Source organism: Cyprinodon variegatus, unplaced genomic scaffold, assembly GCF_000732505.1.
Source record: "Cyprinodon variegatus isolate N-32 unplaced genomic scaffold, C_variegatus-1.0 Scaffold194, whole genome shotgun sequence".
Taxonomy (NCBI): domain Eukaryota; kingdom Metazoa; phylum Chordata; class Actinopteri; order Cyprinodontiformes; family Cyprinodontidae; genus Cyprinodon; species Cyprinodon variegatus.
The window spans coordinates 898,488-921,027 of record NW_015150647.1 but is presented as its reverse complement, the minus strand read 5'-3'; the positions used below and the strand labels follow the sequence as shown (position 1 = coordinate 921,027).

Sequence of the window (22,540 nt, the reverse complement as noted above, 5' to 3'; positions counted from 1 at the left end):
CTCAAAAAGTAGTCTTATTTTAATCTTAATTTAGTGCTAATTATAGTGTTTTACCTTTTGAATAAACATGTCTAGAAATGTTCTAACATACAAAGGTTATTTTTTTAAATTCTGTTATTTTCTTTAAACTGATTTTGTAAATAGATTTTGTTTTTAAAGATGATATTTTGACAAGACTGGTTAAAAATTAAATACATGTTTGACCTACTTTGTTACTTCAAAGAGAAATATAACAACAGAATATTTGATGGATTATGTTTTTGTGTTAGACGGACAGATCTGTTAGTAAAAGCTAAAGATTAATCCTCTCTGCATAATTGACTTCCTGTTGCATTAATGCAGAGCGTCCAAGCTTTGTGCGTCGCCCAAGCAGCACAGTGGTCTTAGTGGACCAAAGTGTGGAGTTCAGGTGTGAGGCTCGAGGAGACCCAGTTCCAACTGTGCGCTGGAGGAAAGACGATGGCGACCTGCCCAAAGGACGGTATGAATTATCCAAACAAAAAACCCTTAGATCATTTTATCAATCTATTTGGTTATTTCACCACATTTGTCATTTTAAACAATTTTTACCTTCATAAATCCAGATATGAGATCCGTGAGGACCACACCTTGAAGATACGACGTGTGATCTCGGTTGATGTAGGCTCCTACACTTGTGTGGCCGAAAACATGGTGGGCAAGGCGGAGGCATCAGCCACGCTCACCGTCCATGGTAAGCAATATTAGAGTATAAGTAGCCAGATAAGTAAGTTTTACACTGTTTTGTTTGCTGCATACACTTTTACAGCCTTTTAAACAACTGTTCTAAATTCAATTCCATTATGAGTTTTAGTGCAGCTTGATTGAAAAGTGATTTAGTCCTGCCACAAAGCAATAATAGGCACCAACTTGGCCACGATATGGTCATCACTTTAAACTGTTCTCTCTCAATTAGCTGATTGATTTCTAATAAAAAGGAATTCTAAAATCGATAACAGCTGTAGAGCAGTGAACATGGGAGCCAAGCAACAATCGATTTCATTTGCCTTATATAAGTGGCATTTCTCCAGAGGCATGTCCTCCTCCATGTTGTCAGCCTTACAGTACTATTCTTTAAACTCATGGAATATATGTGTGTGTCTCCTGTGGCCCTCTCAATTGGACCTCTTATTAACATGGCCAGACTATAAAGCAGCTGGTCACAGAGTGTGAACATTCAGAAAGAAACCATTCAGAGAAAATGGGGGGTGGGATCACCCCAAAAGTCTCCTGAGACTCAGAGGAACACAGGGGCCATTTAACGCCAAACTAATAGGAATGTTTGGAGTCTGGTGAGACAAGAGGGGAGGGCAGAAGGAGGAAGCTTTGAGCACAAAGAGTAAGGATTGGATGGAGGGCAATAGAGCGTATGCCTATGGTGGAGGGTTGGCTCACAATTGATGCATAACGGGATCGGAATTGGACCTGGGGGGGATGAACGGGTGGGTTGAGAGAAATTTTTGCACTGATGTAAGACATATTAATGTCACCACCAACAGAGTGCACGGCAGAAATTTAAAGGGACAAGGCAATCCAATTATTCTGCCAACCTCCTATATGAAAATGTAGATCATTAATTTACACATGGCTACCCTTCACAGTTAATCCCCACATTGCACTATGAGACACCAATCTTTAGATTGGTTTGAGGTATAAAATTAGGTCCACCTGCCAATACGCCTGTCAATACTTCTCCTGCTCTTATTGCTTCCCCTTAATTCTTTCTACTTCTTGAGAAAGGTTAGTTAATGAGAAGGAACTGCATTGATGCATGGCTCAATAAGTTGTTCTCCAGACTAATAATCAAATTTGAAATGTGAAAAACCTCCCGTCCTCTGTGGAAATTAAATGTCCTAACCTGAGGGCAATCCCCTGCTGTCTGCATGATGATACTAAAGTACTGACCCCTTTTTCATATATCATGCTTTTCAACTCCCAATCTGGTAAGAGTTAAATTTAGCAAATTTTTAAACTGGCTTCACTTTAGCCAAGAAAACTCTCTTGCCACAGTTATGAAGAAGAATGTTAAAAGAATGATGGCATGTCAGGAATCATATCGTTTATATCAGACACTGACTGATGTCTAGAACAATTTCCACTCTCTCCTTAGAGTTAAGTTTATGCAGCCCATGATGCACAGAGGCCAGCGAGGCTGTGGGTAGAGTAGTCCAGCTAATTAAAGGCAAGCCGGCCGCAGTCCCACGCTCGGAAATGACATGCTTCTAATTACAGACGCGGGCACAGGGATGGAAAGAAAAGCTGGGTAATTGTAGGTCTAAATGGGCCAAAGCAGGGGGAACGATGTAGAGGTAGTAGGATGTCGCTGTAGTAGTGAAGAAATCTGTGATGTGGGGAGGAACAGTTTAGTCTGTCGGTTTAGCGGCCATTCCCGTCAGCCAGCATCAAATTTCAGAGTTGGACTGTTTCTTTGCTTCTGCAATAATGTAATGTGCAGCAGAATTACATAACTTAAAGGTGAGAATTCAGCTTACTATAAAGTAGTCAAGATTTTTTCAATGTTTTTGGAAAAAGTAATCACAAATTATTCATAAACTTTTTTTTAAAGGTGCATTTTTTGTTTGTTCTCGTCTATCTTTAGAGTAGTGTTATTATGAAAGTATTAAAAGACTCCCTCTCTACTCAGGATTCCCGTGGGTTCTTAAAAAGTCTTAAAAAGTCTTGAATTTAACTTGCCTTATGCTGTAGGAACCCTGCTTCTGTCAAACAAGAAAGAAAGGTTGATGCGCCAAAGGGATGGTCAAAATAAAAAAAATATTGAAATTTGTACAATCTGTACAAACTTTTAGAATACAAGAAGTAAAGGTCTTCTTCAAACTATTTTTTTACCCCAACTCTTGGTCTGTATTTGATTAGCTCAATGTCAATACACATTTATTCAATAACTACATATTTACTTTGAGTGCAGCTTGTGATTTCTGAAAGCTTTACCTGGCCAATACAAGGATATTCTTAATTTTCATTTTAAAAAAAAGTTAAAATGTCACAATGTCTCATTATTTTATCTATATGTTCTCTTATCTTCTGAGCTAATTGCATTATTACTCAGCCAGTAATCTTGATAAAATGTTAAGTCCCATTGAATTCCTATGAAGTTTTAGAGCTGCATTTAGAAGCGGATTCTCAACTTTTGCAGCCAGGGGGATTTCTCTCACCTTCTGTGGTCAGATTCTCAGTGAACAAAGACAACACTGTGAAGTGGCGCCCAGGGCTATTTTTCTTTCAATGGGTTCTGCTCCCGTAACTAACTCAATCAGTGAATTATTGTTTTACATGCTTGTTTATCAGCCAGCTACAACTCCTCTGGACTTTTAAATATGTCAAGAAAAACACTCAAGTGATTGATTGAACCAACATATAATCGCCCAAGTCAGTTCCCATATTTATGGCTTCACTGTGAAATCATTAATCTAAGCCATAAGAGAATATCGCAAAGAGTTGTGTAAAGATAACTTATAGGTTAGGAAATGTTAAGAATTAGATTGATTATTTTTTTCTGTCTGTTAGGGCCAGATAATTTTTAATATGTATTCTTTGTTAAGTTTTATCAGTAAATGTCATGTTTATATAAATCCATTTTTTAGGCTGCACTGAAGTTGGAGTTTGAAAATCAATGTGTTATTTTCCTTCTAAGCTGCTTCACTTTGCCGTTAGTGCTGATTTATGTGTAGAAAAAAGTAGTGAAAGGCATTATGGTCCCTAGAGCAGTGTTGCTAATAACCCATGCGAAGGGACTGGATGGCAGCTAGGAGCTGGTGCCAACAGAGTGTGAATAAGAGGAACCTATTTGTCAGCACATGTTGCACTGTTATAGTGGTGATAAATACCAAAAGCTTTTTGGAAGAAAAATCTAAAAACATGTTGTTTTTGGAATACTACAGGCTAAACATCTTTTTCCAATATAATACCCTAGAAGAACCCCAAAACACAAACATTTTAAGATGATACATCACAAAGCATTTCAAGGATTTTTCCTTTCCAACTAGTCTAGTTGATAATATGGAAAGTTGGGATAAAATTGAATTAGATGAGAAATATGTTCTTAGGTTTGGATAAGTATAAAAAAAGGAATGGAAAGAATGGAACACAGGGCTTTGCCATCCATCCATCTGTTATCATAAAATGGAGTTCTGATTTAAATTTGGAAATGAATGCCATTGAATCATGAAAAATGTTTAAACAAACATTTCAAAATTAGAAAAAAATCTCTGTTATGCTAAAAAACTAACAGAAAGCAGAAACTATTAAACCAGTTTAGATTTAAGGTGTCCCTTATGCTCTTTATCTGCAGCTATGATCAGAGCCACATGCGGAAGCTTAAGTAACCTCATTAAAGGCTTAGACACATATCAGTGGTTATATAAACGGAGTTGAGGTGAGTGATTGGTGCGTATTTGCCAAAGTCCCATAATTGTGGATATCTACAACAGATAGTCATGAAGATCCTGTTATAGGAGTGTTTGATGGGAGTCTCATTTGCATTTTAAAGGCCAGCTATAGGCTGGGGGAGGAGGAAGAGTTAAGTTATTATTCTGACTGACAGCATTTATGTTTTTATGGAAGCCGCTGAAACTGACTGATTAAAAAGTGATGGATAGGCCAGAAGGAGATTTATGACCAACGTGTGACAGTTAACATTCACCTTGTGTTTTTATGAACCGAATTTAAATATCCAAGGCTTTGTTTGATTAGGGTCTTCAAAAAGTTTTTTGAGGTGTGATTTTTAGCCTGCATCTAGGTAATAACCCCTTAATAAACTTTTTGAAAAACCCAAGGTAATAAAGAAATACACAAATAAATGTTTTTCTCTTTAGGTACAGTATTTTGAACTTCTCTACATTATTGCAGTGAAATTATGTAATAAAAAAAAAAATATAATTTCCTTATTGGGGGAAATAAAAATAATACACGACTATGCAATTTTACAAGTAGAAATTTGAAACGTTTTCCATGAAGATACAGGAAGTCCTATTGCAATATGCCTCAAGCGACTCAAGGAAATTTGTAATATTTTCAAGATGCTCTGAAAGTGGAAGCCTCATGTTACAGGAATGCTTCTCTTTTGCTTGGACAGCTACTAAGATACACAGAAACGCGGTTTGAGTCTAAGAGAAAGTCTTTTACAAGTTTCAAGAGACTCAGGTGGAGGTGTATCTTCCAGCAGGATAAAAAATAACTTAAACGTGTAGTCAGAGTTACAATTGCATAGTTAAAGGTCCAGTGAAGAACAAAATGTAAATAGAGAATATGTTGAAAGACTTAAAATCCACATCAACAAATAATTTCGTTCCAGTTTAACTAAACCTATAATATAAAATAATCTGATGAGATGGAGGTACTTTTGAAAATCTTTTTAAAAATATTTGTTGTGTCTTTCCATGTGTATGAGTTTCCATATTTTTATTCTTAGGATACATTAAATATAACTGTATGTTATTTAATAGTGTTTTTTAATTTCTTGAATTTGGTCTCAACTCCTTAGAAATATCAGAAATGTGTTTCTTGTGAATAAACAGTTTAAGTCTGTCCTGATCACCAGAAGTAATACTGTATCATGTGGTCCCCAGAGTTTTAAATCAAGTAGAGAACATGGCTTTTTTTTCTTTCTCCACAGGATGAAACCATGATTATTTATAACTACGGACATTGTGCTGTCTTTTTTTTTTTTGTCATGCTGTTTTTTTTTTTATTTGTTTATTCATCCAGGCATTTTGTGTTGTTTTTTTGTTTCCTTTTTAGTCATGTCTGGTAAGTTGAAATGTCACCCGTCACCTTTTCACCACCCTGACAGAGACAGGAAGGTATCACAACCCCCCTTCATCCTTCACCCATCACCTCTCCACCCTTCAACCAGCAATCATGTTTCTGTTGTCACGGGCAACAGTGACAAAAGGATATTAGTGGGTAAAAAAAAACGCTCATCTTGTTCCTTCAAGGTAAAGCTGTGTCATTTCATTCTTTTGTTGTTTTTTCACCCTTTCTAAGGACCCTCATACACACACACACACATGCACAAACACACACCAAAAAAACCTAACTTATGGATAAATTGTGTTTGTATCTGAGATGACAGTGTCGAGATTACATTTTTCTACATATTACGCAGCTTCTGTTTAAAAATCACAAGATATATTTTTGTATGTGAGAACAGATTCAGAGTATGGTTAACTACCTCCTGACCTTTCTTTTTTAACTCCTTTAATGGAAACACATTAAACTAGTATCATCACAGAACTGCATGGTTGTGAGTTGGCTATAACTGCACTCTTTATCTGAGCTTGAATTTGTCATTAAGATGCATGACCGCAGCATTCTGGTGAGGCCTACACTATTGGAAGTTGTCAGCATGGACAGATGGCTCAAATTTATTCCCCATTTCCATGTAAATTTTAATGGTCCATAGCTTTACACATGCAAATGAGCAGTATGGTTCTAACTATTGTTTTTTTTCCTTCAGTTTATTACATTTGTAACATGCTTATATTTTGAATTTAAATGCTATACTCTTTAAGCAGAGATGCATTTTGCATGTACACATTTAAAACAAAGCCGAAGCAGATTTGAATGCAAGCAAATAGTTTTAGTATTCTATTCAAATAATGCTGGACATGTGATGCCTTTGAGCTTATCTTCTCTACTGTAGTCTGTGCTATGGTATGTTTGCCTCCTCTGTGGTTAACCATTTGAATGCCTGTTCTGCAGTGCCCCCAGCATTTGTGGTGAGACCGAGGAACCAGGTGGTTGGAGTTGGCAGGACAGTCACCTTCCAATGTGAGGCCACTGGGAACCCTCAACCAGCCATTTTTTGGCAGAGGGAAGGGAGTCAGGTAAAGTAAAGGGAAAAGAGCAACACATTTTAGTTTAAAACTCATTCCTAATTCATCCCCCTTTTTACATTTTACATATTTTTCTTTCCATCTAAACCACAGGCTTTAAAAATTTGTTTTATAATGGGTTAGAAAATACAATAGCATCAACTTCACAATCAATACCACCAGTTTTTTTCTACTATTTAACTGGCCTATGACATAAGATTTATCAGAAAATAAAAATGTATCATTCTTTTTTGTTGTAATGGGACAAAATAAAAAATCAAGAGGTGTTAATCACTTTTGTAAAGCACTATGTGAAGGATTGCAGAAACAATTATAATTGACCTTTGGTGCTGTTTGTATTTATTAATTTTTTTGTCCTTTTTTTCTTAAAGAACCTCCTGTTCTCCTACCAACCACCACAACCGTCCAGCCGATTTTCTGTATCTCAAAGTGGGGATCTGACTATCACAGATGCAGAACGGTCTGACGTGGGATATTACAGCTGCCAGGCCCTGAACATTGCTGGCAGTGTGATCACCAAGGCCCTGCTTGAGGTTACAGATGGTAGGCAATCCTCCTTTTTCAAGCTACTCTGTAAAATCAATCAAACTTACTATTTTCTTTTATTTATTTTCATTAAATTAAGATAAACATACACTTCATACATACATACACAAAAAATCATGCACTTACCACTTACCTCTGATAATATCACAAAAGGCTTTGGGCAGCTTCTGTAAGGTCTTCTAAGAGCCTCCATTGTTATGTGTCTCGTTGTTTTTCCCTAATTTGGTTGTTTTTTTTAATTACATTTCTTCTTGAAATGTGTTTACTTTTATTTGGTTGGATTGTGACCATCCTAATGTTTGGAAATGGTTTGTAGAGAACCACAGCACCATGGAATTACATTTTATTATCAAAAAGGGATTATTTTAACAAGACATATTGCTTCTGGATGCCTTCCATCTATCCATCCATCCATCCACATCAATCTACGGATCATCCATCCGTCCATCCATCCATCCATCCATCCATCCATCTATCTATACATCCATCCATTCGTGCATTTTGTGCTGCAGAGCCGTTTCTGCCAAAAATCATAATGTCTGCACAAATCATGCAATGTCACACTGGTCTGAGAAACCAGTCAGAAGGACATGCAGCGTCACTGCCACTGACTGCGCCACACTGACAGGTGTTTGGTGGATACTTGGGTCAGTCTATTGGACTTATATATATTTTATTTATATATTATATTTATTTCTCCAAAGATATAAGGCAAATTACCTCTTCATTATCGTCCAGTTATGACATGGCTGAATGTGTTGGAAATTATCATGATTAATGTAAGAAATCGGTCAACACACCTACAGTATCCACAGTGTTTGAGTTCATGTGGCTCACAGATATTTTTACATGCAGAAAAGCCTGGGAGACACTTAGTAACACAGAAAAAAAACGAAGTTAATATATTGGATGTATTGGAATTTCAGATAATCTAAAGCTTGTGAATAAAATCCCATTCATCCGTTATATTGTGGTTGTGCTCTGAAGCATATTACAATCCGTATTGAGGTTTGTGAGGTTCGGTCTGGCCTGTTTGGAGTGTTCCTCTCAGGAGGTTGAGACTCTCTGGTGCCTGTGCATCCAGACCATGGCTCACTTTCTTGCTGCTCTGGCTTCATGCTGCCTAATGTCTCCTTCAGTATACCATGCTTGGCTTGCCTGCTCCCTAATGTTGGAAGACTGTGGCCATGTGGTGAGGTCTGGACTGGCTCCTCTAATTATGCAGCTAAACCGTTCGCTGTCAGCCGTGTGGACGATCTGTGCCTCACTTCCACCAGGCCCACTGATATCTGGGCAGCTATTACTCTGTCTATGACACACCTAGATTCATCCCCTCATTTACCAAATGTCCCTCCTCATTAAAGGCCTACAATGGAATGCTCTATCTCTCTGCCTGCTCTTGTGTTTCTCATTCCGTCCTGCTCTCTGGATAATAATAACAGTTATTAAAGTGAGCAGGCCACTCTAAGGCCAACACTTCTCCGCAGGCAGATCTGGTAATAACAGGTCGTGCTGACAATGTTTTAGTAATTGTACCATCCCTTACACAAAAGCGGAGACAAAGCAGCCGCAGATTACACCACAACACATTTCCAAAGATCTATGTACACATACATAAATCATTATATGTTGCCATCATCTGTGTTTTCTATTAATTTCAGTTTCAGAGGAGTAGACAGGAATGGTTATCAATAGGGCTATGAATAATAATAATGACAGGAAGGATGAAGGCCACTTTATGTAGGAACATGAGGAATAACACACAGCACAGAGAATATGAAATTAAAGAAATGTATCCTCCTGTGTATCTTTAATTTTGTGGGCTCGCTGGTCATGTGCTAAAGCATTCAAACCACTGAGATCTTATATATTTTGTCCTATAACTGATGGTGGAGCGTTTTTTTCATTATCATGAATATCAAGGCTATGATTCCAGCAATTTGTAAATTTTAATCAAACATACAATATAGTCTTAGATTTATCCATAGAAAAAATGTCAAAGCTTCATAATCACTGTGCTTTTCAAGGCTTCACTTTTCTTTTTTTATAGAGCACTTTTAAACGATACAGGGGTTGGAAAACATCATATGAATATTTTGGTTGTTTAATTTATTTTGATGGGTTTTTTTTTGGACAATAGCATTTGATTCATGCAGTTTTTGGTCACAAAACTGTTTTATCTGTCCTTAAGGAGGTGATATCACTTAATTTACTGAAGTTGTGCTCCTGTATTTCACAAATAATTTTTGAGAACTTCCTACTTCAACATGTTTATTGATAAATTAATAATATATGGATAAAATATAACTCTAAAATGCATAAAAACTATGAAATAGAATAAATAAAGATATCTAAAATATTTTTTTGTTGTGAAAATATCTATAAAAATATCTATAAATTGACCATGACAGGTCAAAGACTTTGAGTGTAATTCAAGCTGAGTATTTAAATTTTTTTAGATCAAATCTGATCTAAAAAAGTGAAAGAAGAGCTGATGAGAAGTAATTCACACTTGTCTGTCTGGAAAAAGCTAAAACGCCTTTTTGATTGAAGTAGCGTGATAAACATTTTCCACTTACTTCTACTAAGCATTAAAGACTCATCGAGGAAGTTAAAACACAATCAAGAACAACATTAAAAGAACTTGATGCCTCACCTGAGATAAACACTTTTTCACACTGTTCACATCTTCTCTTTTTTATTTATATAATGTAGAAACACAAAACATTTCCCCTCATACAATCCGCCCAGTTTCCACAGGACTGTTTCCTACCTTCCTCCACATTTTGTGTTTGCTTTCCCTCAGCTGGATATAATTGACTGAATCCCAGTTTCCTTTCACCAGGCCACACCACATTAGCAGCTTCCACGGCTTCTCGTAATTGCCCATTTTCCTTCCTCTCTTCCTCAGTTGTGTCAGACCGCCCGCCACCAGTTATACGACAGGGGCCCACCAATCAAACGGTGGCTGTGGATGGAACTGTGGTCCTAAATTGTGTGACATCTGGTAACCCCACACCCACCGTCCTGTGGAAGAAGGACAGCGTTTTAGTGTCTACACATGACTCAAGGATCAAACAGTTGGACACAGGGGCACTACAGATAAGATATGCAAAGGTAAGACATTGGTTCCAACATATAAAACAGTGTATACAGTCTATAACATGTTTTTTTTTTCACTTTTACTCCATTCATTATCCAGACAGTATTCAGTAGATTTTCCCCCAATTGTATGTACAGTGAGGAAAATAAGTCTTTGAACACCATGCTATTTTCCACTAAGAACTCCTGGAGGGTCTGAAATTGTCACCGTAGGTGCATGTCCACTAGGGGTGGGTATTGCCAAAGAAGTCACGATTCGATTCGAATCACGATTCACAGGCCACGATGCGATTCTATCACGATGCATCACGATACTTGAATTATTGCGATGCATTGCAATATTTTCTCCTCCATGTTTTGTTTTTGAATGACTCGGCGCAGTATCCCACGACCGGAAATGCCTGTGACACAAGGCAGCGTGCGTCAACACATTTGCAGCAACATTTACTGGACTGGAAGTTGTATTACACTTGTTTTTGGCTGATGTTCGCCAACCATTCATGCAATTTTATTTATTCATTTTTTAAAATTAATAATCGATACTTGGCGTCAAGAATCGATGCAGTAGATCACGAAAATTAGAATCACGATGCATCATCATGACGATTATTTTGCACACCCCTAATGTCCACTATGAGAGACATAATCGAAAAATAAAATCCAGAAATCACAATATATGGGTTTTTTTTAAGCTATTTATTTGTATGATTTTTGAGCTAGCCTTTGTTTGCAATTCCAAGGTCAAACTTTTCCTGTAGCTTTTCACCAGGTTTGCACCCACTGCAGGAGGGATTTTCGTCTACTCCTCCACACAGATATTCTCTCGTTTAGTCAGGTTTCTGGGCTGTTGCTGAGAAACATGTAGATTGAGTTCCCTCCAAATATTCTCTATTGGGTTTATGTCTGGAGACTGGCTAGGCCATTCCAGAACCTTTATATGCTTCTTACATACCCACTGCTTATTTATCCTGCCTGTGTGTTTTGGGTCATTGTCATGTTGGAAGACCCAGCCTCGACCCATCCTCAATGCTCTAACTGAGGGAAGGAGGATGTTCAGCAAAATCCCACAACACAAGGCCCCAGTCATCCTCTTCTTAATACAGTGCAGTCACCCTGTCCCATGTGCAGAGAAACACCTCCAAAGCATTATGCTACCACCCCCATGCTTCATAGTAGGGATGGTGTTCTTGGGATGGTATTCATCATTCTTCTTCTCCAAACATGGTTAGTGGAATTACGACTAAAATGTTCTATTTTGGTCTCATCTGACCACATGACTTTCTCCCATGACCTCTCTGGATCATCCAAATGGTCATTGGTAAACCTAAGACGGGCCTTGACATGCTGGTTTAATCAGGGGAACCTTCCAAGGTAACAGTGGTCCCAGCTCTTTTCAGATCATTGACAAACTCCTCCCGTGCAGTTTTGGGCTGATTTTTCACCTTTCTTAGGATCATTGAGAGCCCACAAGGTGAGATCTTGCATGGAACCAGAGTGCGAGGAAGAATTACAGCCTTGTTTAGCTTCCTCCATTTTCTTATGATTGCTCCAATAGTGGACCTTTTTTCCAACAAGCTGCATGGCAATTTCTCCGTAACTCTTTCCACCCTTGTGGAGGTGCACAATGTTGTCTCTAATGTCTTTGGGCAGCTCTTTGGTCATTGCCATGTTATTAGTTGGATTCTTACTGATTGTATGGAGTGGACAGGTGTCTTTATGCAGCTAACGACCTCAAACAGGTGCATCTAATTAAGGATAATAAATTGAGTGGAGGTGGACACTTTGAAGGCAGACTTACAGGTCTTTCAGGGTAAGAATTCTGACTGATAGACAGGTGTTCAAATTATCATACAAATAGATATTTAAAAAGTCGTATATTGTGATTTCTGGATATTTTTTTTTAGATTATGTCTCTACCAGTGGACATGCACCTATGATGACGATTTCAAACCCCTGCATGATTTCTAAGTGGGAGAACTTAGAAATTACAGGGTGTTCAAATACTTACTTTCATCACTGTAGGTTCAACTTTCTTTTTATCTAGCCATGACACCAGATTCTTCCACATTTGCCATGTTCCATATGTGTCAAACAGCAAACAGGACTTCTTACAGGTCTCTATCAACTGTGTCCCTTTTCTAATAAAGGACAAATGTAGAGAGATGGATAAATTTTCCCCTTCAACAATTTCTTTCTCCTAAGTTCTGGATCCTGAAGCTTTCCTAAGCTATCATTGACCTCTTTCTCTTATTATTGTTCTTCTTGCCCATCCTGTCAGTTTAGACCAATGGCCATGTTTTGGAAAGTTTACTTCAGGAGTTGTGAATTGGTTTTATAACTTAAAGTTGCTATAAATATTTTAACAACTTTCTACTGTGTTTCTTGTAGCTGTTTATTCACTCATACACTAGCTAGCTGTATTTCTACTGACTTTAAATTAGAGACAAGTGTTCAGTATTTGGTAAATAGAATTTTCTAGATTTTTCTTTATTTTTATGTTGAGCTATACATTACTTTGTGATGGCCGCTTCTATAAATTACTTAAAAAATACACTGAAAATTGTTGCTGTAAAATGATAAAATGTGTAAAGATTACAGCAGTACCTATATATTTCACGAGGCAAACTGTAGGGTGTTGCTTTTCCCATTTGCTTTTTCTATTACATTAAGTTCCGTTCCAGTAATCTTCAAAGTTGTCCGTTCTCTATCCATAATGAGCTTGGCAAACCCCTGCTGGTTGGTAAATAAAGCATGTTGTTCTGCCAGCAACTGGCTCTCAGTGGGCTGTCAGTCAGTCGTCGGGATTTGAAATGGAGTCTGTGAAGTCGAACACTCTGTAGCTCCTGTCAGTCAGCAACAACAGCAGGTTTTGTGTGTCATCCCGTGTGTATCCGTATGCCGAGGCTCCACAGCAGACCCTGTGATGACGAGCGCTCTCAGGCAAAGACGAGCAGGGGGTGCTGACGTGTCTTCCAGATTGAGGTGTCAAGGGGTCAGAGTTCACGTCAGTTTGCGGTGTTCTGATGAATGCTGGCGTGTCTTGCAGTGACAAGATTGGAGCGTGATTGGGACGCTGTTGCGAGGCAGGCAGGAGGCCATGGATCTGAATCGTTCTCGAGCTGAAACTCTTCAGCGACTTTACATTAATGAACTTGTCATATCTCCCAGACAATGGTTTATTGGAGATGTTTTTTGCATGTTAGCTAATTTATTTTCTTAATATGGTTTCATGAGTTCTGATCAATTTTTAATCGTTTTTTTTTCCTGGAAAACACAAAGGGACGCAGTTTGGGAATATTTGGAGGAACATGATTGTGTTTTGTTATTCAAAAAATGTATCCTCCTGTTTTTTTTTTTTATAGTTTTGTTCAGCAGAGTAGCTTTTAGCTGATTATAAATCACCAACAAAGTGTAGCAGAGTTGTTTGTCTTAGAGGTTTTTTTTTCAGTTAACAGAGCAGACGTTTTAAAAATGTAAGTAAGAAAACTGTATTTTAGCTTTCCTAAGCATTGCCTCTCATTTTATTTGTAGATTGTAGATTGGATATAAATATATATATATTTTATATGATTTTTGTATCTTTTTTTTGTTTTGAATTCCACATTTATTTAAAGTTCAAGTTATTGAAGCCTGTCTTAAATAACTCTACATAGATTTCGAAATGAATTGTTAAAATACATGTAAATAAGAGGTTATTCAAATGTGTTTCTGTTTTGCCAAGGAGGCACAACGTGTCTGTCATCATGAAATGTTGGATAATTTATTAAGATGTTTAGCATCGAGCAACCTAAGCTTAAACTTTCCACGTCTTTTGTCAGAGAATTAGGAGCATTCTGACAACGGTGATATTACATTGAGGAAAATTCTTAATATTGTCTTATGTTGCTGATGAAGATTCTCAGTCATCCAGGTCATAGTCATTCCATAGAAGTTTTATAAAATCCACTGGACATGGTTTCCAAGATTGGGTAGCGAAACGTCTTCAAATCTTGGAAACCAAGTCTAGTGGATTTTTTAAAAACTTTTACGGAATTGTCTTATGTTGTAAATACCATTTCCATTTAACTGGAAATGTTCTGCTATTTGGCCTGTCCGGCTGATTTCCCCAAGCTTTGCCATAAAAGAGATGACAATGAGATAACCAGGCAGTGACAGCTGCTCTCCACAGATTTTATCCAAATATGAAATAGGATAATGGTGATAGTTGTTGGGAAACGAGGTATGAAGTACCTACCGACAGTTGGAAATGTCTAGGTGATTTGCATATATCTAAATTCCTTCCTCTCTGCTGTTCCAGCTTGGGGACACAGGCTCCTACACCTGCATTGCCTCCACCCCCAGTGGAGAAGCTTCATGGAAAGCCTATTTAGAAGTTCAAGGTAAAACAAAATGGCTCAGAGTATGTTGTAATTTTTACCTATTTTGTTCCTATGATTCTATATTCCTGCGATTTCTGTTTTGCCCTCAGAATTTGGATCTCCAGTCCAGCCAAACAGACCAACAGACCCAAACTTGATACCTAGCGCTCCTTCAAAACCAGAGGTTACAGATGTTAGCCGGACCTCCATCACTTTATCCTGGAAACCAAATCTCAACTCTGGAGCCACACCAACCTCCTATATAATAGAGGCCTTTAGGTGAAGATTTTCAGCCATGTCTTTTATAAATCAATTTCTGTTTGATTTAAATGAAGACTGATTTACATTAAATTATTTCTGTCCTGTGTTCACAGCCATACATCCGGGAGTAGCTGGCAAACCTTGGCAGAGCATGTGAAAACCGAGTCATTCGTACTGAAGGGCCTAAAGCCTAATGCAGTCTACCTCTTCTTGGTGCGAGCAGCCAATGCATACGGGCTCAGTGATCCAAGTGCTATCTCGGATGCAGTGAAAACACAAGGTACAAACTACCTTCACACAGAAGCAAAAGACTTCATAAATGAATCAGGCTTTGTAATTATACTGATTCTTGACCATGTTCTGCAAATGTATGAAATGCAATTAAAATGACTTACTTTTATTTTCATTGTGGTAGATGTGGAAAATTTCAAAATTCAAGTCCACTACATGAAGGTATATCTGCTGATTAGTTCATTCTTACTTAGTGTGTGTTTTGTTTTTCCACACAGACATCCCTCCCACCAGCCAAGGTATAGACCATCGACAGATCCAGAGAGAACTTGCTGATGTGGTCATCCACCTCCACAACCCCACCATCCTCTCATCCTCCTCTGTCAGAGTGCAGTGGACAGTGAGTACAAGCTTTATACGGTTAAAACATCATCAGTAGCTGCGTTTTCATTTAACATCTGTGCCATAAAATAGACACTGCTTCTAAAAAAGCTTCTAGTGTCCATCTGGCATCAGCATGGACTGAATGCCAGAAAGAATCTGCTGATTTTTATTTCCACACCAACCACACGAAAACCTCTGGCCCCAGCCTTCTTAAAGCACTGCAGTTATGTAGCGTGCCAGTCTGTGCCCGGTCAGATTGGAAACATTTGACTGTTAAAACAATACAACTAAAAGGAGAAGAGTTCGCTAGCTCGTGCTTTTAGGTGGAAATGGCTACCAGATGTTGAACCGGATAGGTGGTGAAGTACAGCTGGGAGCTTACGGTGGTGTTTCTGTGCTGCTACAAGCTGAATATGAGGCACTAATAGGCTTCTGGTACTGAGCACACACCATATCTCAAAACATCCCTTTGTAGACATTAACTTGTTGGATGAGTCACTTAATGGTAAAAACAATGTCAGTGTTGCCTCTTTAACAAAAGGCCACCCCCTCCATTCCAAGATATGATGAAGTGTCACAGTGAGTGATGAATGGAACGGTGGACATGTGAAAATGATCCTGACATGTCAAGACTGATTTAAAACATCACTACCTTCAGTTACTTTGTCCTGCTGGAATGTTCCATTAGAACACACGACATGTGGAGGCCTGGAATTAACATTAAGTGACACACTTTCCTTCAATTGTGGCGATAAATTTATTCCCAATGCGAGATTTTTTTAGGTTTTACATTTTCCTTTCCTTTATGGTAAATCCTGCATTTTTCTGGCTAATGAAGACCACCTGAGCTGGCAGCATTTTTTATATAGGAGGGATAAAGAAATCAGTAAAATCTTAACAAGCCAGTGCTGGCTCTCTTCCAGAGGGACTGTAGGTATATTTTCACTCTGGTTAGTGGTTATTTTCATGGGTTCTGCTGCAACTTCAAGCAATATTTGCTCTCTTGCAAAACAATCCGTCCTTATTTTACTTTGATACTTTCTTGCTAAATCAGATGCACTTTAATGTTTTGCATTGTGACATCGTGTGCCCTGAACAGATTCTCCTTGGTGTTTGACTTCGACAGTCATTAGAGAGCAGGACAGGATGAGACAGGCTGCTCTGAGAGTCTGGGCCCTATTTAACCAGCTCCAGACTTGGAGGAACCTTTGGCCAATGACCTCATAGTGTGGTTTGCACAAATCACTGCTGCTCCAAATGGCGCATAGATGCAGTCAAAAAGAAGAATCAGGATAAACAGATGGGTGATGTGATGAATTAGCATCTCAATTTATTCTCAGCCTAGTGTAAAAGGCCCCCAGATTCATATTTACTCTATGATGCCACAATGTTTTTCATTTTGACACTATTTTCCTTAAACATTCTCATTACTTGGTACATTAAAACTGAAAAATGTTATGTATTTTTTGAGGATTTTATATCATATATATACATAGCATATGCATAATGAATACAGAGTAATTTGTATTTCTTAGAAGAAATGTAAATGTGTAAAATAGTGTTTGCATAGGAATTCCTTTGGAGTCAGGTTATTAACACAGGCTGTAGAACTTAACGTTGCTGAACAACAAGCTTTGCAAACCGAAATTATCATTCTTGACTCTTCTTTTGTTGCACGATAGTTGATTTAAATTATTGTGTAGCTATTAACAGCATTTCTTTTAGCATTGTCATGTATTAAATTTCATCCATTGTACCATTAACTCAGACCATCTTCAGCCTCTTTGATAAAAAATAAATAAATAAAAAAATGCCCGCTGCATAATGATGCCGCCAACATTTTTAATTATAGGAATGGTGTGTTCAGCATTTACTATTACACTATACGTCATTTTTTAAGCCAAAAACTGATCTGACTAAACAACCTTCTTTTACACATTTGCCATCTTATAGCTTGCGTTAAATTGAAGGTAGGACTCCCTTCCAAAAATGTCTCTTTTCTTTAAAAGGCCAGATTGGTGGAGAATAAACAGATTCTCCCATCTAAGAGCTGCACTTTTGCAGCTTCTCCAGAGTTACAATGGGAGTCTTGGCTCATCCTGTAATAACGTCCTCCTTGCCTGATCTATCATTTTAGATTGAGCTGAGTTCTATTAAATGTTTAAGTTAATGATAAACCAAAAGCATTTGATTGATTGATTTTATTGAATTTCGCCAACATAAAAGGCCTTACACTAATAAATGTCAAACTTTTCAAATTTTTGTCACTTCCACCTTTTTAACAGTCTTAATAAACTTAAAGTCTTAATAAACCTTAAGATTTACTATAATGCTTGTTGTTGTGATTTAACAAAATCTGAAAAATGTTAAGGTGTGTGAATATTTATGCATGTTTTTTTGTTGTTGTTTTATTTTACCAGGTGGAACAGCAATCACAATATGTTCAGGGCTACAAAGTGCTGTACAGGCTCTCACCAGAGAGCCAGCAGAGGAGAGAATGGTCAGTGTTTGAGGTCCGGACTCCTGGAGAGGACAGCGCAGTGGTGACGCAGCTCCGAAAGGGTGTCACATATGAATTCAAAGTCCGCCCCTTCTTCAACGAGTTTCAGGGAACAGACAGTGATGTTAAAATTGGCAAGACACTGGAGGAAGGTGGGGGGAAGTGAATGCTTTCATGAGAGAGTGCTTTGGTGTTCTTTTTTTTTTTCTTTTTTTTTTATGTCTGCTCCATTTCATACCAACAGCTTGCATGTTTGAAAGCATATCACATCTGTTAACGCAGGCAGTGAGTGGTGGCAGCGCCACATTGTGCTCAAATGTGGTGGATTCAGAGCATTCCTGGGTGCTGAAGCCCATACAATACCCCCATGCATGCATGTGTTGTACTAATTTCTCATTGGGTGTGGTCGTAGCAGTCTCTTGAGGTTTGGTTTGAAACCCAACTGCAAATTTTCATATGTCTCCAACAGTTCAGTGTGAGTGCGGAAGTGTTCACTAGAGTGTGTGTCTTGCACGGGTGGGTGTGTTTTGATATCTTTCTGCTTTTTCTGTGTTTGTTCTTGCTTTTTTTTTTTTTTTTTTTGATAATTTCATCTGGGGCTCCAAACCTTTTTATTTTCCTTATAAGCAGGAAGAAAATGGATGTTTATTTAAATGTATCATTTTATTGGAGTACAGTTGAAGCACAGTTTTTTTCTTTTTATTCATAACCGCAATCCAGTCTACCATAATTACCCACTGCTTGTTTTGTGTAAACATTTATTAGGGTTTATTTACTTGCAAAAACATGTCTTTTAAGATGAAAGTATTCTCATTTTTCTGATTAGTCATTTGTTCTCACATCCGCCTCAGTCCCATTTAGAGGTAAATCCAGAGAACTAAATTGGATGTGGGAGTAAGACAGCATGTGTTGAAAAGACTTACAAATGTGTTTTTTTTTTCTTTTTTGTTTCCCCAAAAGCCCCCAGCGCACCGCCTCGTAAGGTAACAGTGACAGAGAGTGAGGGCAATGGGACCGCCGTTGTCGTCTCCTGGCAACCCCCTCCTGAAGAGGAACAGAACGGGGTGCTACAGGAGTACAAGGTAATCCCCACCCCTCCACCCCCACTCTCATGCTGACAAAATACATACAGAAAGCATATATCAGGCCTGAGCAAAGGGGAGTTGTTCTGCTGAAACACAATAGAGATGCAAACATGGCTGCAGACTGAGCAGACAAAAGAAAAGGAGATAATACAGACAGGGAAAGGTAATGTAATTCCTGCTGGAGGTGTATTTGGGTGCACCCATCAGTGTCAAGTCTTTGTGTGGTGAAAGAGGTTCAGAGAAAAGAAATGTAAGAAATTAAACTCTGGGGAGTTAGAAGCAATGATTGCGAAACAGTGCCATCTTGTGGCACTTGTAAAGTCTCACAGTTTGTTGCAATTCAAGGTGAAATTTTGTAAGAATTTGTCTGTATTTTTCCTTAAAATAATACATCTCACACTTCAAATGGGCAATGTTTAATGGGTTTATTTTCCATCCTTTAATTTCCAAAAGTTTTCAATTCTTTGTTAATTAAAGAACTAATTTGTACAGAACTGCCCTTCAAAGCAGTTAAAATACACTTCCCTGCTCTAGACCTCAATGTATGACTTTTTTTCCTATCAATTCAAAGTTATAAAATGTAACCTGAATTTAAAAACACTAGGAATTTATACTTGGGATGTTCTGAATCTATGTGCTTCCATTATACACAACTGAGTAATGATTAGACAATACCATACATACTACAGTATGTAAGTAGGCTATATCATTATAAAGCAGTCTAAGGTGGTGAGGGGTACAGAAAGCAAAAAGTTAGGCTGGAACGATGGAGGTCTTTAGGCCTCACGCTGAGGTAAATTTTGACTTCTGGTTTTGACCAGTCTTCAATGTTTTGAGCAGCACCTTTTGGCCTCTGTCAAAATTGGGTTATGGCCCCCCATTTGTTTTTCATTGGTCTAGGGCTACTCCTAGACATGTTATGGCTACCTGTTGATGTGTTCCAGCCTTTTGGATGTAATTCTATACATATTGTATGCTTACATCATGGCAACATTCAAACAAAATGCTCTCACTAAAGTTTATTATAGTGCAGCGGTTTGAATTATTGTTTTTCTCTGTTATGGCAGATTTGGTGCTTGGGGAATGAGAGCAAGTATCACATTAACAAAACGGTTGATGGGTCAACATTGTCGGTAATGATTCCCAGTTTGATACCTGGGATCCGATACAGCGTTGAGGTAGCAGCCAGCACCAGTGCCGGTCCTGGGGTGAAGAGTGAAACTACTTTCTTTCAGTTTGGTAAGTAGAGATAACCAAATATTTTTGTATATGCATTAGTGCAGTAAGAAGACTCCATTTCAGTTATTTCTGTATCTATAAGGTGTTTAAGAAGGAAGGTGAGAAAAGCTTGAACAGAACAAGAATAGTTGCTCCGTTTTATTCTGTCCAGCTTTCATCTTTTTTCTGTTATGGAACATCCTTGATTTTTTAGTCTAATGGAAATCTGAAGGTTAAGTTGAGGATCTACATTCTTTAGAATAGTATTTCCCTCAGTTGGGGGTCGTGACCTCAATTATAGCCCTTGATCAACTATCTGTGGTCTTCCGTTCCACTACAGACATAAACTGAACAATAAACATTTCTGTTTAAAATATAAAAAGCATCACTGAAAACGGTAATTACACACTTGGTTATTAGATTTTTTTTAAATGTGCTTATACTCAACTAATTTGACATTTTGTGGTTTAGAAGCTGAAAGTTTGGAAACTTCTACTTCAAACACTTCCATTTTAATAATATCCAGATAGAACGGATAGACACACACATAAATATACATATATGTAAGAAGGCGCAAAGGTTACGTACCCTAAATTTAAGAGCACTGGAAATGGAAAAATAAGAAAAAATATTCTAAAAAAAAAAAAAAAAAAAAAAACTAACTTATTTTAGGCTGAGCGGACAATATCAGTTATAAAGCTTAGAACAAGTAAGGCTACTTGTTTTAATGGTCTTAAATACAAATGATATTACACTCCTTGAAAGTGAATACAGTTCTATCACATAAGAATCATAACATTAACTGCCTTAAATAGAGCTTTTATCATCATGACCTTTTGTCAGCTAAAGAGACTTCTATGTAAGTTCCAACTTTGTGGGGCTAGTTATGTTCAAGCTTCAATATGCTTTTTTATTATCAGTTATGCCTGAAAACTATGCTTTAGTTGATTGCTGCTACACAGACTATCAAAAGAGAGGTTTGAATAACAAGGTATTTTTGGATGTGTGTTGTGTAAAACAGTTTAACGTAGCTAGCTGGAGCATTGAATTACTACAAAGCTGCAGAGCTGAGGGCCACGCCCTTCTCTATTCTATTCTTTATTCAAAGATGTTTTTGCCCCTTCCCAGATAACAATGTCACTAATGCAAAGAAACACATTCCATCTCAAAGCATTGTTTTTTTTCCACATAAACCAAATATTTTGAGCAAAAATTTGTCCCATTTATTTTTTGAACTAATGACTAAGAAAAAACAATAAACAAAACAAATATTAGCATTAGAGAGTGTGCGAGAGAGAGGGAGAAGAGCAAAAAATGTCTCCATCTGGTTTTAAAATGTGATTGAGTGGGTCGGGATGGGAATGAAGAAGCATTCCCTGTGACGGATACCATTTATCTCACTTGAAGAGTTCCTGTGGTGATTGTTGCCATGTTCCAACACTGGAGTGGAACAATGGGCCTCAGGGACCGGCGCTTCACCCAAACGCATTTGTCACACTCTCAAGCTTGCACGCATCATCCTAAGCCTGGATACCTGAACAATCCCTTGTGGGCTGCTTAGTCACATTGGCATGCTCTGTTCCTTCAGACAGACAGAGTCACAAATTGAGAAGCCAGGCAGCCAAACAGAGACATAGACTCAGCGACTGAGACAAACAGAGAGATATGGTGTGGTGAAGGCAAGGCGCTGGCATTCATTGGACTTTCAGTGATTCTTTGACAGGCTTTGGCTTCAGACTTCACTCTGAAAAACAAAAGGATGATGAAGTAACGAGAACACGAAGAAAAAAATCGAAATGTCAAAGAAAGGGGCGAGTCAGAGAAGTCTTTCAAATCTCAGACATGGGGAAGAAACAGATACTGATGAGAAAAATAGATCAAGAAGAAGCAGGTTGTTGTAAGCAGCTGTACTGACGCGTTTCACAGCTTCAAGGCATTCGTGCCTCAGTTTTTCACAGTTGTGCCTCTGTTTGCTAATTATTC

At 38.0% G+C, this 22,540-nt stretch overlaps 1 protein-coding gene across 5 annotated transcripts in view; it reads left to right on the top strand.

Annotated features, from left to right (window-relative positions):
- Positions 1-22,540, top strand: part of robo1 (roundabout guidance receptor 1) — a 278,848-nt gene that overhangs the window by 227,973 nt on the left and 28,335 nt on the right. For 4 of the 5 annotated variants that reach the window (XM_015379555.1, XM_015379558.1, XM_015379557.1 and 1 more), the window contains 13 exons: positions 343-481; positions 585-712; positions 5,776-5,784; positions 6,739-6,863; positions 7,244-7,415; positions 10,330-10,535; positions 14,818-14,899; positions 14,989-15,157; positions 15,253-15,419; positions 15,649-15,770; positions 18,175-18,406; positions 19,215-19,336; positions 20,407-20,578. In XM_015379555.1, coding sequence (XP_015235041.1) covers positions 343-481; positions 585-712; positions 5,776-5,784; positions 6,739-6,863; positions 7,244-7,415; positions 10,330-10,535; positions 14,818-14,899; positions 14,989-15,157; positions 15,253-15,419; positions 15,649-15,770; positions 18,175-18,406; positions 19,215-19,336; positions 20,407-20,578 — 1,845 coding nt within the window. The remainder of the gene's footprint in view (positions 1-342; positions 482-584; positions 713-5,775; positions 5,785-6,738; positions 6,864-7,243; positions 7,416-10,329; positions 10,536-14,817; positions 14,900-14,988; positions 15,158-15,252; positions 15,420-15,648; positions 15,771-18,174; positions 18,407-19,214; positions 19,337-20,406; positions 20,579-22,540) is intronic. The other variant, XM_015379556.1, reaches the window with a different exon arrangement.